A 13,155-nucleotide genomic window follows, 5' to 3' on the forward strand; every position below is an offset into this window, starting at 1 on the left:
TTTTTTTCAGTAAAGGATTTACACCTGTAAACTGTAATGAGCTCTTCTTCCACAAGCTGCTTTTAGTGGGTGTTTTATCACAGCAAAAGAAGCAAAGTAAAAAGTAGAGCAATCCTCCTGCCTCCTGAAGAGCTGAGGTTATAGGTGCAGGCTGCCACACTCAAGTCCGAGGAGTTTTTAAAAATGAATTTGAGTAGATGATGTATTTATGTATAAATATATAACTTACATTTATGACAAAAAACCATAACTGGGCCATGGTGGCACACGTCTTTAGTCCCAGCAGTCTGGGAGGCAGAGTGAAGCAGATCTCTCTGAGTTCGAGGCCAGCCTGCTCTACAGAGTTCCAGGACAGCCAGGACTACACAGAGAAACCCTGCCTCAAAAAACAAACAAAACAAAAACAAAAAGAAAAAGGAAAGGAAAAGAAAGAAACACTTAGAAGCCATAAAAGGACGCCAGCACGTTTAACTGTGTGAGGAGTGTTGGGAAGGATGCGGCTCAGTGGAAGAGGCCACGCTTAGGTTCTCAGCTCAGTCCTTAAGGCACAGCTTTAAAACGCTGCGTAGTGGCTAAGGACAGTGGTGCAGGAGAGTAAGGCAGGAGGATTACAAGTTTGAGGCCATCCTAAGTGACTTAGGTGACACTTTGTCAATAAAAATAAGGACATAAATAACAACAAAAAGTATGCATAGTTTTAAAAAAATGGTCAAAAGTAGAAAGCAAGCCGGATGCAGTGGCCCACGCCTTTAATCCCAGCATTTGGGAGGCAGAGGCAGGCGGATCACTGTGAGTTCAAGGCCAGCCTGGTCTACAAAGTGAGTCCAGGACAGCCAAGGCTACACAGAGAAACCCTGTCTCGAAAAACAAAAACAAACAAACAAACAAACAAAAAACAAAAAAAAAGAAAGAAAAACCAAAACCAACCAAACAACTAAACCAAACCAAACCAAACAAAAAACAAAAAACAACCAAACAAAACAATTATTAAACATATGTCTATGTCTCATGTCATCCACCTTACAAGAAACGAAAACTGTGTTTAATTAATATATTTAATTAATATATTTGTTTTTTGTTTTTTGTTTTTGTTTTTGTTTTTGTTTTTTTGCTTTTTCAATACAGGGTTTCTCTGTATAACAGCTCTGGCTGTCCTGAAACTAGCTCTGTAGTCCAGGCTGGCCCCGAACCCACGGAGATCCGTCTGCCTCTGCCTCCAAGTGCTGGGATTAAAGGCGTGCGTCACCACAGCTGGGCAACATTTTTGTTTTGTTTTGTTTTGTTTGTTTTTCGAGACAGGGTTTCTCTGTGTAGCCTTGGCCATCCTGGACTCACTTTGTAGACCAGGCTGGCCTCGAACTCACAGCGATCCGCCTTCCTCTGCCTCCTGAGTGCTGGGATTAAAGGCGTGCGCCACCACGCCCGACTCAACATATTTATTTTTTAAAAAGATTTATTTGTATTTATGTGTATGCCTATGTGTCTGAGTGTGCATGGCATGTGTGCAGGTGCCTGTGGAGGCCAGTAGGGGGCGCTGAACCCTCTGGAGCTGGAGATAGAAGTGAGATGTGGGATGTAGGGACTGCGAACCAAGCCTGGGTCCTCTAGAAGAGCAGCGTGGACTCAAACACTGAGCCAGCTCTGCAGCTGCAACATAGAAACAATGGGACATGAAGGTTAACAGGCCCCTGGGTGGGAAGAAAGCTTGGTCGCACACCTGGGGATGGCAAATTGTCAGTACCCGTCAAAACCACAGGCACTTTTTGGTTTAGGATTTGTTTCTCCAGATTTGTTAACGGCTTAGCTCAAAACTAGGGCTGAGTCTAGGGCCCATGGGGCTAGGCAGGCTCATGAATTATATTACTAACCCTTTCAATTTATTTTATTTTCTCAGCTTCATACATTGGGCCTCTTTGGGTTTCCCAGGCTGGCCTTTAATTTGCTCTGTGGTCTAGACAGGCCTTAAACTTTTGTGATTCTTCGTCTCTCCTGCTATAGCCTCTTACAGTCTCCTGCCCAGCCCAGCTCCACCTAAGATTTATTATTATCATTATTATTATTATTATTATTATTATTATTATTATTATTATTATTATATTTATTTTTTTTTTTTAGTCTTTTTGAGACAGGGTTTGTCTGTGTAGCCCTGCCTTTCCTGGAACTTGCTCTGTAGACCAGCCTGGCCTCCAAGTCAGAGATCCATCTGCCTCTGCTTCCCAAGTGCTGGGATTAAAGATGTGTGCTACTGTGCCTCACTTTAAACTAGGTTTTTTAATATTTAGGAAATCACTCTACATATTTGCATAAAGGTAAAATCAGAATATATAGAATAGTCTTTTTAAAAAGGTTTATTTATTTATTATGTATACAGTACTGTGCCTGCATGTACACCTACACACCAGAAGAAGGCACCAGATCTCGTTATAGATGGTTGTGAGTCACCATATAGTTTCTGGGAATTGAACTCAGAACACTTGGAAGAATAGTCAGTGCTCCCAACCTCTGCGTCATCTCTCCAGCCCCTAGAATATTCTTTATAGCTTTTCTTAGGCTGACGAAAGGTCACCAACAACCTAAAATGACTGTCCACACCAGATTGATTAAGCCATCTTATGCCCATACAGCTGGGTCCCACACAATCATAAAAATGTAAGTATTGAGTCTGTCCAAGGTGGCGCACACCTTTAATCCTAGTACCCGGGAGGCAGAGGCAGGCAGATCTCCATAAATTTGAGGCCAGCCTGGTCTACAAAGCGAGTCCAAGATAGCCAAGGCTACACAGGGAAACCCTGTCTCAAAAAACAAAAACAACAAAAGCCGGGCCGTGGTGGCACAAACCTTTAATCCCAAGCACTCGGGAGGCAGAGGCAGGCAGATCGCTGTGAGTTCCAGGCCAGCCCTGTCTCGAAAACCAAAAACCAAAAAGCAAAAAAAAAAAAAAAAAAAAAAAAAAAAAAAAAACTCCACAAACAAACAAAAAATGTTAGTATTGAACCCTACATAGAATGGAACAATCTCCAAATTATGTCAAATGGTAAAAGCGAAGTGAAGAGCAGTGTGTATCGATTGCACGCATTAGGACGAGAAGATTAAAGAGTCTATCTAGGATGTGCAGGTACTAGGGGTCAGCAGATGGGAGATGAGGCACCGGGGGTGCAATAGGAGAAGCTGTCTTTTGAACTGCATGCTCTTTTGGCGTGCTGAAATTCTGAGTACACACGTGTGGGTCGCTTAGTTTGTTTCAGGACCGAGGTCTGCCTGTGTAGCCTGGCTGGCCTCAAACTCATGGCTGTCTTTCTCAGACTCTCAAGTGTTAGGACTACAGGTGTGTGCCACTATTCCAGTGAAAAAGAAAACGTTTGAAGTGATGGGGGCTCAAACCTTGAACATACTAGTCAGGTACTCTACCACTGAGCTACATTCCATCCCTAAATAACCTTTCATTTAATTTTATTTTGAGACAGGGTCTCACCATGCAGCTCTGGTTTGAGGTTTCTGGCTTCTTTGACACCATCAATATTAGATTCTCACTGGGACCTCTGGTTATCCCGTTGTCATGGAGATCCTGCAGCTTTGGGTCAGCAGGAGTGGCCCTTTCAGGCATCCCAGCCATTCACAGATGATATAGATTTCCGGGTGGTCCAACTCAGAGCCCTGGACCTGGGCCTGGGAGGTAGCTAAGCTGGTCAGCCACCCAAGGCCGCCATGAACGGGAGGCAGGGTCAGATCTCCTGCTCTCCTGCCCTCAGGAATGGCTCACCCACATCCAGGCCTCTAGAACCAGCTCCACTGTGCTGTTCAGTCAAGGTGCAGGGTCCACTCTCCCAAGTGCTGCAGCCTGTGAGGGGCTGGGACGGCTCTCCTGCAGCACTCTTACACCCTCTGGGCTGGCTCACTCATGCCTTCGACATCAGGGCCAGATCCACTGTGTTGCCCAGGTCAAGTACAGGACCCTCTACAGCCAGTGAGAGGGCAGGGCTAGTTGTCCAGTTGTCCTGACCCCAGTGCTAGCTCTCCCTGACACCGGAGATGACCACCAAACGAGTGGGGACCAGCTCTTGTAGTAAGTTCTTTTCTTTTCTTTCTTTAAAAAAAAAAAAAAAAAAAGATTTATTTATTATGTATACAGTGCTCTGCCTGCACAAACACCTGCAGGCCAGAAGAGGGCACCAGATCACATTGTAGATGGTTGTGAGCCACCATGTAGTTGCTGGAAATTGAACTCAGGACCTCAGGAGTCAGTGCTCTTAACCTCTGAGCCATCTCTCCAGCCTATAACTTTTTTTCCTTTTTGAGACAGGTTTCTCTGTTTAGCCTTGGCTGTCCTGGACTCACTATGTAGACCAGGCTGGCCTTGAACTTACAGTGATCTGCCTGCCTCTGGTTCCCAAGTGCTGGGATTAAAGGCGAGCACCACTGCCACCTGACATGTTATTATTTACTACAAAAAGAATTGGCAGGGCTGGAGAGATGGCTCAGAGGTTAAGGGCACTGGCTGCTCTTCCAGAGGTTCAGAGTTCTATTCCCAGCATCCACATGGTGGCACAGAGCCATCTATAATGTGATCTGATGCCCTCTTCTGCCCTGCTGGCATACATGCAGGCAGAGCACTGTATACATAATAATAAATAAAAAAATCTTAAAAAAAAAAAAAAAAAAAGAATTGGCAAAGAAGTACCATTAAGGCTAGGGAGCAATATTCTATGGTAGAGCTTTGCTTTAAATGCTCAAGGCCTGAGCCAGGCATGGTGGTGGTGCTAGCCTTTAATCCCAGCCCTCTGGAGGCAGAGGCAGGCAGATCCATACAGAGAAACCCGTCTATAAACAAAACAAAACGAAAAAAGAAGCCCAAGACCCTGATTTATTCATTCATTCATCGATTCATTCATTTGAGACAGGATTCCTCTGTGTAACAGAGGCCTGGCTTACTTGCTTTGTAGCCCAGGCTGGCCTGGAACTCAACAGAGACCAGTCTACCTCTGCCTCTGAGTGTCCCCCCCCCCCCACTGCCCCAGCAGGCCCTGATTTTAATCCCCAACATTGTAGGCACAAGCAAAAACCAAACCAAAACCTTCCTATTTGCGAGGGGACCAAAAAAAAAAAAAAAAAAGAGTTAACAGATGAAACCAAATCAATCAAATAAAAAAGACTCCAGCAAAGCATTGCTCTAAGCTTAGCTTTGCCCAAATATATCAATATATCAACATTCATAAGGCATAGTGTGTAATAGCAAATGGAATGGGAGCTGTATTGAGGGGACAAACAAGGTCGCAGAAATTAATTACTGGTTTCTTAAGGTTTGACTCATGAGGATGAAAGGAGATCATGAGTCAGTGTGGAAAGGAGACGGCCCCTTCCAGCCCAACTTCTAAACAGGAGTCCTGTGCAGAGGGGAAAATAGTGGAAGCAAGCTTTCACTTGAACCCTGAAGGACTGTTTTAGGAATAACCCTTGGGCCCTCTCCCTCCTGCATATTTTGGTGTTTGAGGATTTTTGTTGTTGCTAACTCTGTGTGTGTATAATTATCTATTTTTATGTATAGAAGACTTTTGCCTGTTATATATGCCTGTGCACAGTGGAGTCCAGAGGGCCCAGAGCGGGTGAGGTTCCCCAAGGACTGGAGTTGCAGATGGCTGCCAGCTGCCATGTGGGTGCTGGAAATTGGACCAGGGTTTTCCGGAAGAGCAGTCAGTATTCTTAACTGCCCAGCCATTCCCCCTCCAGGCCTCAGGCTCCGGCTTGTTTTGAGATAGTGTCTCGTTAAGCAGACTGGTCCTGAACTCTGGGTTTTCCTATCTTCACCTCCCCAGCGCAGGGATTAGGAACAAACACCCAAAACCTAAAAGAAGCCTCAGGACCTGGGTCCAGCACCTCAAGCACCAACTCCCTGAGGCAAACAACAGGGGAAAGCATCTCGGCCGTGCAAATCCTGTATTTTCTTCAGCTCAAGTCTATTCTGAGTCTCCATCCTACCTGTTTGCAGAAAACCTTCTCTTACCCACTTCCAGGTGAACTCGGTCATCTACTGCAGCCTCCCTCCCACCCTGAGCTAAACTTAGACTTTCTTAACACCACCGCCAAGGTGGGATGGGATGGGATGGGTAGGGCTGTGCAGTGACAGTTCTCACTCTGAAATGAATCCTGCTGTGTCCTTTCCACCCTTCACATGTGCCTTCATTTTCACTGTGCTGCTGCTGCTCCCAGAATCCACTGGGAAGAAGCACTTGCCCAGCGACAGGCCAAGGCGCAACCTCTCCAAATCTGTCTGGGACTCTTGTCTCTACCGTATGCTCTACGAGCGCCTAGGCAACGTGTGCATCATCCTTAAACCTGGGTCTGAGATCTTAGCTGCTCCTTCACGGGGCTGGGGGGTGAGGGTGGGGGTTGGAGTGGGGTGGGAGGATGGGGTGGGGACAGGGTGTTGGGCTGTGCGGGGAGGGGGTCGGGGGAGCAGGGTGTGTGTGTCTCTGCTTACAGTTACTCTTTCCCACTCTCCGTGATGTTTCATATCCAGACACTAAGACACTTGAAATAATGGAAATTGACATCTTTGCTCCCGGAGTGGAAAGTAGAATGGCCTCAGAGACAGAAAACAAGAGGCTGACGGCTGATCTGAGACCCCCCCCCCAATCCCCCCCCCCCCCCCCCCACCAAAGCAGCTCTTTTCGTGAGCCCAGCCTCCCAAGGGCCGGGCTCCAGGCTGCTCCCGGGAGAGGAAGGCCGCCCAGAGCGAATCCTGCACCCCAGCACATACTCCCCTGCTCTTTCACCTCCCCCAGACAGCTGGGAAATAACACCTCTGATGACAGAACCCGTCCTGGGGCGTCTGGTGGGAGGGGGCGGGGCGCTGCAGCTCAGGAGGATCTCACACACCCTGGAGGCCCTGGGAAGCCTGGAGTGGGAGGAAGAAAGCCAGAACCAGCCTGTCTCCGAGAGAGACTATGGCTCTCTCCGGGATGTAATGAGTACTCCCACTGGAGAGCCGCTAGGCCTCTCCTAAAATGCCTCCTTCAGCCTGGAGGCTTTCTTAACACACAGCTGCCTTTCCTGCCTGTCTCTCAACCCCGGGACAGGAGTGTGTACAGCTGCTGTGGCTGTTTAGTGTATTTAAAACCGAGCAGTCAGGGATGGACCAGGTCTAAGATAATAAACTATTGTGTTATCTAGATCAAGCCATTTAGCAAATATTTATTGTCTACATATATGATGCACTTAGCGTCCAGGGAGAGGCAGTTGGTTCTGTCAAGGTCAAGGCTAATCTTCATGTAAAGCAGTGCCTATAACTAAGTATTACAGGTGCCGCCCCTGCCTACTGTCCTTTTTCGGTCCAGGCCCTACTGAGGCTGAGGCAGGGGAGTTGACCCTAGCCGGGGACCAGCCTGCAGTCACCGTGGTAGAGCACCACCAGACATTGCCCTGGAGTCTTTAGTTTGTCTAATCTTTGACTGGGTTTGGGACTGCCAAGCACACATGGTCTGAACCTCACCTGTGAAGAGGGGCAGCATCCAACAGCTCTTAAAGCAAGCAAGAAAGCAAGCAAGCAAGCGCGTGCGAGTGTGTGTGTGTGTGTGTTTGTGCACACGTGCTTGTGTATCAGGAGGAGGGGGAGCCTCTGTTACTCCTTTTGCCCACTCCCTGCTAGGAAGGAAATCGGAGGTCCCAAGATCTCCCTTGAGCCATTCAGTTGCAGGGTAGTGGGTGAGGTTACTTCTCACAATTCCCCTCCACCCCAGCGTCAGGATTCCTGTTACCAGAATTGCTCTGCATCTGCCTTGTCGCTTCTCGGCTTCTTTCCACCCTCAACCCACACCAGTAGCAAAGGGCGGGTCCCCAGGTGTTGGAACCAGGTAGGCGGGTGAGACCGTGGGCTGTACGGGCTAAGGACCCGTGTGCGTGCTACAAGGACGAGGGAGGATGTAGCCAAGGGGTGACGCGTGGGTCTCGGTTTGAGTGCCCAAAGAGGCAGGTGGCAGATGCCTCGGGGGCGGCGGTGGGTTTGCCAGCTGGGGGCTCACAGCGTAGGACCGACAGACCCAGCTAGACGACCCCCCGGCCCTGCAGCGCCCCGCCCCCGCGGTCCGGGAGCGACGTGTCTCCTGCCGCGCCCCGCCCCCGCCGCAGTGCCCGGATGCGGGTGACGTGCGGCCGCCATCTTCCAGTCCCGGGTAGCCAGCGCCAGTCGGAGCCAGCGCGAGCCGCCGCCGCCGTCACTGCCTCTGCCAAGCCCCCTGCCCGCTGCCCCCCGCCATGTAAGTCGGCGTCCGCCACTCGCCACCCGCGACGTCCTGCCCCGCGCGGGCCGCCACCCCGAAAGAGTGGGCTGGGAAACACGGGGGTCCCGCCCGCGCCTCCCGTGCCCGGGGCGGGCCAGGCTGCTGCCCCGGACTGCACGCGCGGACGCCCGGGGGACCCGGCTCCCGGGTGGCCCCCGCGCGGGGCGATGGCCGCGAGTGGGAGCGGACCCCAGCGTCCACCCTCCGCCCCGCCCCGCCCCTGTCTTCATGGGCGTCAGTCATGTCGGGCCGACCCCAGGCGGCAGCTATGAGGTCGCCCTCATTTAACAGGCGGGGGTTGGGGGGGGGGAAATGGAGGCGCGAGGAGGGTCTCTCAAGGTCACGCGGCTCAACCACGGCGGGGCCGTGGAGTGACCGTGTCTCCCATCGGGTGGCTTTCCTCGCGCAAGAGAGGACTGGACTGTGGATGGACAGGTGGATGGGTGGAGTCCCGGCCGGAGGCTTCTAGGCCCTGAGTCTTAATCCTTTTCCTTAGGTCGGCTACCGCTGCCACTGTCCCGCCTGCCGCCCCGGCCGGCGAGGGCGGCCCCCCTGCACCCCCTCCAAATCTTACCAGTAACAGGAGACTGCAGCAGACCCAGGCCCAGGTGGATGAGGTATGTGCGTGCGCGCGCGCGCGCGTGTGTGTGTGTGTGTGTGTGTGTGTGTGTGTGTGTGTGTGTGTGTGTGTGTGTGTGTGTGTGTGTGTGTGTGTGTGTGTGTGTGTGTGTGTGTGTGTAACGGTTGCCAAATAGGTGTGGGAGCCCATCTTGGGTTGAAGGTGATGACAGTTTACGCTTGTGGGTTTTGGGTCAGAGACCTCTGTCCCCCAGTCAGCATGCACTTGGGAGGGCAGTGGGGTGTTGTTAGTCAGTTGTGCTAGCCTGGGTGTGCCAGCTTGGGGCAGGTGTGCCGATCCACAGGGTCTTGCTGTGACATCTGAACTGTATGCCCCTGAGGTGTGCTCCTTGCATGTCCCCGGGTGTGCTAGGCATGTTCTGTGTGTGTCCTTGGCATGTTAGCCTGGAAACATCGGGGTGCATGTTCCGTGTGTGGTACACTGGGCACACGTCGCAGAAGTGCCCTCCTTGAGGCGTGCCCTGGCACACCCCCTGCCTCGTGGACCCCTCCCCCAGGTGGTGGACATCATGCGGGTGAATGTGGACAAGGTCCTGGAGCGGGACCAGAAGCTGTCGGAGCTGGACGACCGGGCAGATGCCCTCCAGGCAGGGGCCTCCCAGTTTGAAACAAGCGCGGCCAAGCTCAAGCGCAAGTACTGGTGGAAAAACCTCAAGGTAAAAGGGAAGGAGATGGGGACGGGCGGCCGGCGGTGGGTGACTGGGGTGTCAGCTCGCCTCACTCGCCCCCTCTCTTCTCTTAGATGATGATCATCTTGGGAGTGATTTGCGCCATCATCCTCATCATCATCATCGGTGAGTGGGGCGCAAGTGGCCAGGGCCCTCTCCCTGGAGGTGGAGGTTTTCCCTGTGGAGTCCCGGTTCTGAAGGTCATTAACCTAGTTTTCACTCCTCAACAAAACACATTTTGCTGCTGTTGGCAGTTCTGATTCATCTAGAGCCAAAACCTTGGCTGTTGTGTGGCCTCGCTTTGCCTGGTTCTGGGTAATTTCGGTTAAGATTTGGAGACTAGGGATGCTGGGTGGGTCCCTGAGCTCCACTAAGGACCCTGTGGGCCACAGAGCCCAGTCTGGGGACCCTAACACTGGGGAGTAGAGTAGGAGACGGCCTACTGTTGAGGACCTGGACATGAAATTACTCCACTATTTGAGAGCTTGTGGTCTGTGCCCAGTGGGTTAAAGGTCTCATGGCCCTTTGTCCTATCATGGAGTTTAAGGGCCCTCAGTGCCCACTGGTCCAGTCCCTTTGAGGAAACTGAGACTGAGAGAGGGGAAAGGATGCCAGCCAGCTGGGGAGTGGGAGGCTGGGAGCAGGGCCAGGCCTGACACGCTGCTTTCTCTCTCTTTCTCCCCCTCCCCCTCATTCTCCTCTTGCCCTCTCTCCACAGTTTACTTCAGCACTTAAACCCCCAGGAGTCTGCCCTGCCTCAGAAGGGCCCCTCCCCACCCCAAGCCGGCCCTCCTCCTCTCAGCCATATCTTTCAGCCCCCTCCCGTGGATCCGTTTGTGTGTGTGTGTGTGTGTGTGTGTGTCTGTGTGTGTGCCCCCTGTAAATAGCCAGCTGTTATTTATACATATATAATATTATATATATTTGGTCTGTTTGTAGTTTTATTACTAGAAGATTTTTTCCGGTTGTCCTTAACACCCCTTCCTGTGGTCCCATCACCTCTCTCTCTCCCTCTTTTCTTCCTCAGCCCCAAGCCCCTTCATTTGCATCTGCTATGCAATAGGCCCTCTCCTTCCCTTGGATTAACTGATCCTCCCCTATCTTCCCTGGACAACTCCTGACCCTCCCCGAAACAAAAAGCGAACCCCACAGAAACAAAACACCCCACCTGTCCAGGCTTCCCTAGGTTGCATCTTTGTATCCCTTGGGAGGCTCTGAGACTGGTTCCACTTGGTCCTAAGAATCCCAAAGTTTTCTGGGAGCATCCAACATGTTAATTAGCATATCATTTGCATACTGTCTTTTGGTTTCCTTTTCTTTCCATTGTTCTTCACTCTTTTCTGTGTTTTTCTTTATTTTTGAAGGCTTAGTCTCCATTGGTCCTCTTACCACACTTTTATTTGCACGACATTACCTGCAGGTGGTAGGGAGCCTGGGCTTTTGGGGAACCAGGCTTCTCTGGACCCCAGAATTGCCCCTCCCAGCCCTCCTAGTCTAGTTTGCCTCCCTTACCCCATTTCCCAGCCCTCTGTGCCCTGTTCTCCCTCCCCCAGCTGGTGTGTAAGCGTCTGGAGTTCAGTGTGTTATGGACCAATAATTCTGCCACTCGGGGTCTCTCCCTACATTCCTGCTCCCCACTTCTCATGTGGAGCACTCAACTGACATTCCCAGGAGTCTCCCTCCCTCCTATCTGCCTGATCTGCTGCCTCCTCCCACCAGGAGAATTGGGGGCGGACCACAATCTGATTCTTTGAGGAGGGGTGGCTCCAGCGTGTTTGTGTGTGTGGGGGGGGTCATCACTGCCTTGGGGAGGAGTGGGACAAAACAGAATCCCCCCAATTCCTGCCTGAAATCTCTGGCCTCATCCTTGCTAGAGGTTGGAATGAAAACTTTCCTCCCCAATCTGGAGGGGGTTGTTGCCCCCCATCACTGCCCAGCTCCTCTGACTGCCCCCCTGTATTCAGGGTGGGGGTACTAGTCACTGCCAATATGTGTATCGGACTTGCTGGAGGAAGGGGATCCTTGTCCTTCTCCAGGGCTGTAGAGCTCAGAGAGGAGAGAGAGAGAGAGAGAGAGAGAGAGAGAGAGAGAGAGAGAGAGAGAGAATGCTCGCTCAAGCTATTCCCTTGTTGGATGGAATGACAGAAGGATCTAATCTTTTAAAATGGCACAGTTTTAGGGTCTGAGGGTACATGGCCCCTTAACCTGCCACCAGGGGGTGTCCCCAAACCCTTCCCCTGACACCAGGTTTTTTGTGTGGAGGGGAACCAAGGAGATCTAAACTGTGGTGTGAAAGGGTAGGAGAGATGCTGGGGGTGGGGGTGCTTGTGTTTTAGACCCCCAATATTATCCCAGTGTCCCCTGCCTTCCTTCTTCCCTTACCCCGTGCCCCCAATTCTGTGGCGCATCCAGATTGTGAAAATGTACAATAAACGTGTAATGAGTAACCAGGTGGTGTGTCTTAAATCTTTTCCTTTCTTTTTTTTTTTTTTTTTAATAATTTATTTATTGTATTTGTATTGGTGTTTTGCCTGCATATATATCTGTGAGAGGGCGTCGGATCCCCTGGAACTGGAGTTACAGTTAGTTGTGAGCTGCCATGTGGGTGCTGGGAATTAAACCCAGGACCTCTGGGAGAGCAGCCAGCTCTTAACCACTGAGCCATCTCTGCAGCCCTTAAATCTTTTTCTTAATCAGTGATAGGAGTATTGGAGTGGTTGGAAGATTGTTTGGGAGGAGGGCCCTGGCCCTGATCTTGGGTCGTTGCAAAGTGTAATTCCCGAAGTGGCCACATGGGGTACCAGTGGGTTAGGATGGGAAGTGTAGCTAAAAGCCCCTGGTGTCTAAGCCAGGTAAACCCCGCAGTCTGGAATTCTCAGCTTCCTACTCCGTGGCCTGGAGTATGGCTGCTACGACAGAACTCCTTTATCTTCTAAGTTTCCTTTCTAGCTACCCCTTAGGCTCGCTCATAGCACCCACTCCTGGTCACTTCCGGAACATTTCTTCCCCTGTCCAGCGCATGGCCAGATATGCAGATGGGTTAATGAATGCTGGAGTCAGCTTGAGGACGAGTCAAAGCATAAAGCTGTAGCATAAAGCTGACTGTAGCTGCGCAGTCCCTGCACTCTGCTGTGTGGCTGTTGCTCTAGACAGAGCCGACTGTAGCATAAAGCTGACTGTAGCTGCGCAGTCCCTGCACTCTGCTGTGTGGCTGTTGCTCTAGCTCCTCTTGAGCTCTGAAAGTGCAGTGAGCATCTTTCTCCCATGTGCCTCAGGCACATCACTGAGATGCAGCTGCATAGGAAACAGGCCGGGTGTCTGGTCGCCATCTGCATGCAGGGCATGAGGGCCTAGTCACTCAGCCAGTCAGTGAGTGTGGTACTTGCCAGGTGATGGTGGTCCTTGCCTCTCCAGGGCAGTTGAACCGAGGTGACTGGCTAAGAATCACTAGAGGGTCAGGCGATGGTGGTGCATGCCTGTAATCCCAGCACTCTGGAGGCAGAGGCAGGTGGATCTCTGGGTTTGAGGCCAACCTGGTCTACAGAGTGAGTGTAGAACAGCCAGGCCTACAAAGA

The 13,155-nt window shown here is 51.2% G+C and overlaps 1 protein-coding gene across 1 annotated transcript; it reads left to right on the top strand.

The window, feature by feature from the left end:
• Positions 1-8,089: 8,089 nt before the first annotated feature.
• Positions 8,090-10,934, top strand: Vamp2 (vesicle associated membrane protein 2). Its single transcript, XM_051167663.1, has 5 exons — positions 8,090-8,249; positions 8,770-8,890; positions 9,410-9,568; positions 9,655-9,706; positions 10,299-10,934. Coding segments are annotated over exons 1-5 (351 nt in total). The 5' UTR covers positions 8,090-8,247; the 3' UTR covers positions 10,316-10,934.
• Positions 10,935-13,155: the final 2,221 nt, after the last annotated feature.

Source organism: Acomys russatus, chromosome 25 (genome assembly GCF_903995435.1).
Source record: "Acomys russatus chromosome 25, mAcoRus1.1, whole genome shotgun sequence".
Taxonomy (NCBI): Eukaryota; Metazoa; Chordata; class Mammalia; order Rodentia; family Muridae; genus Acomys; species Acomys russatus.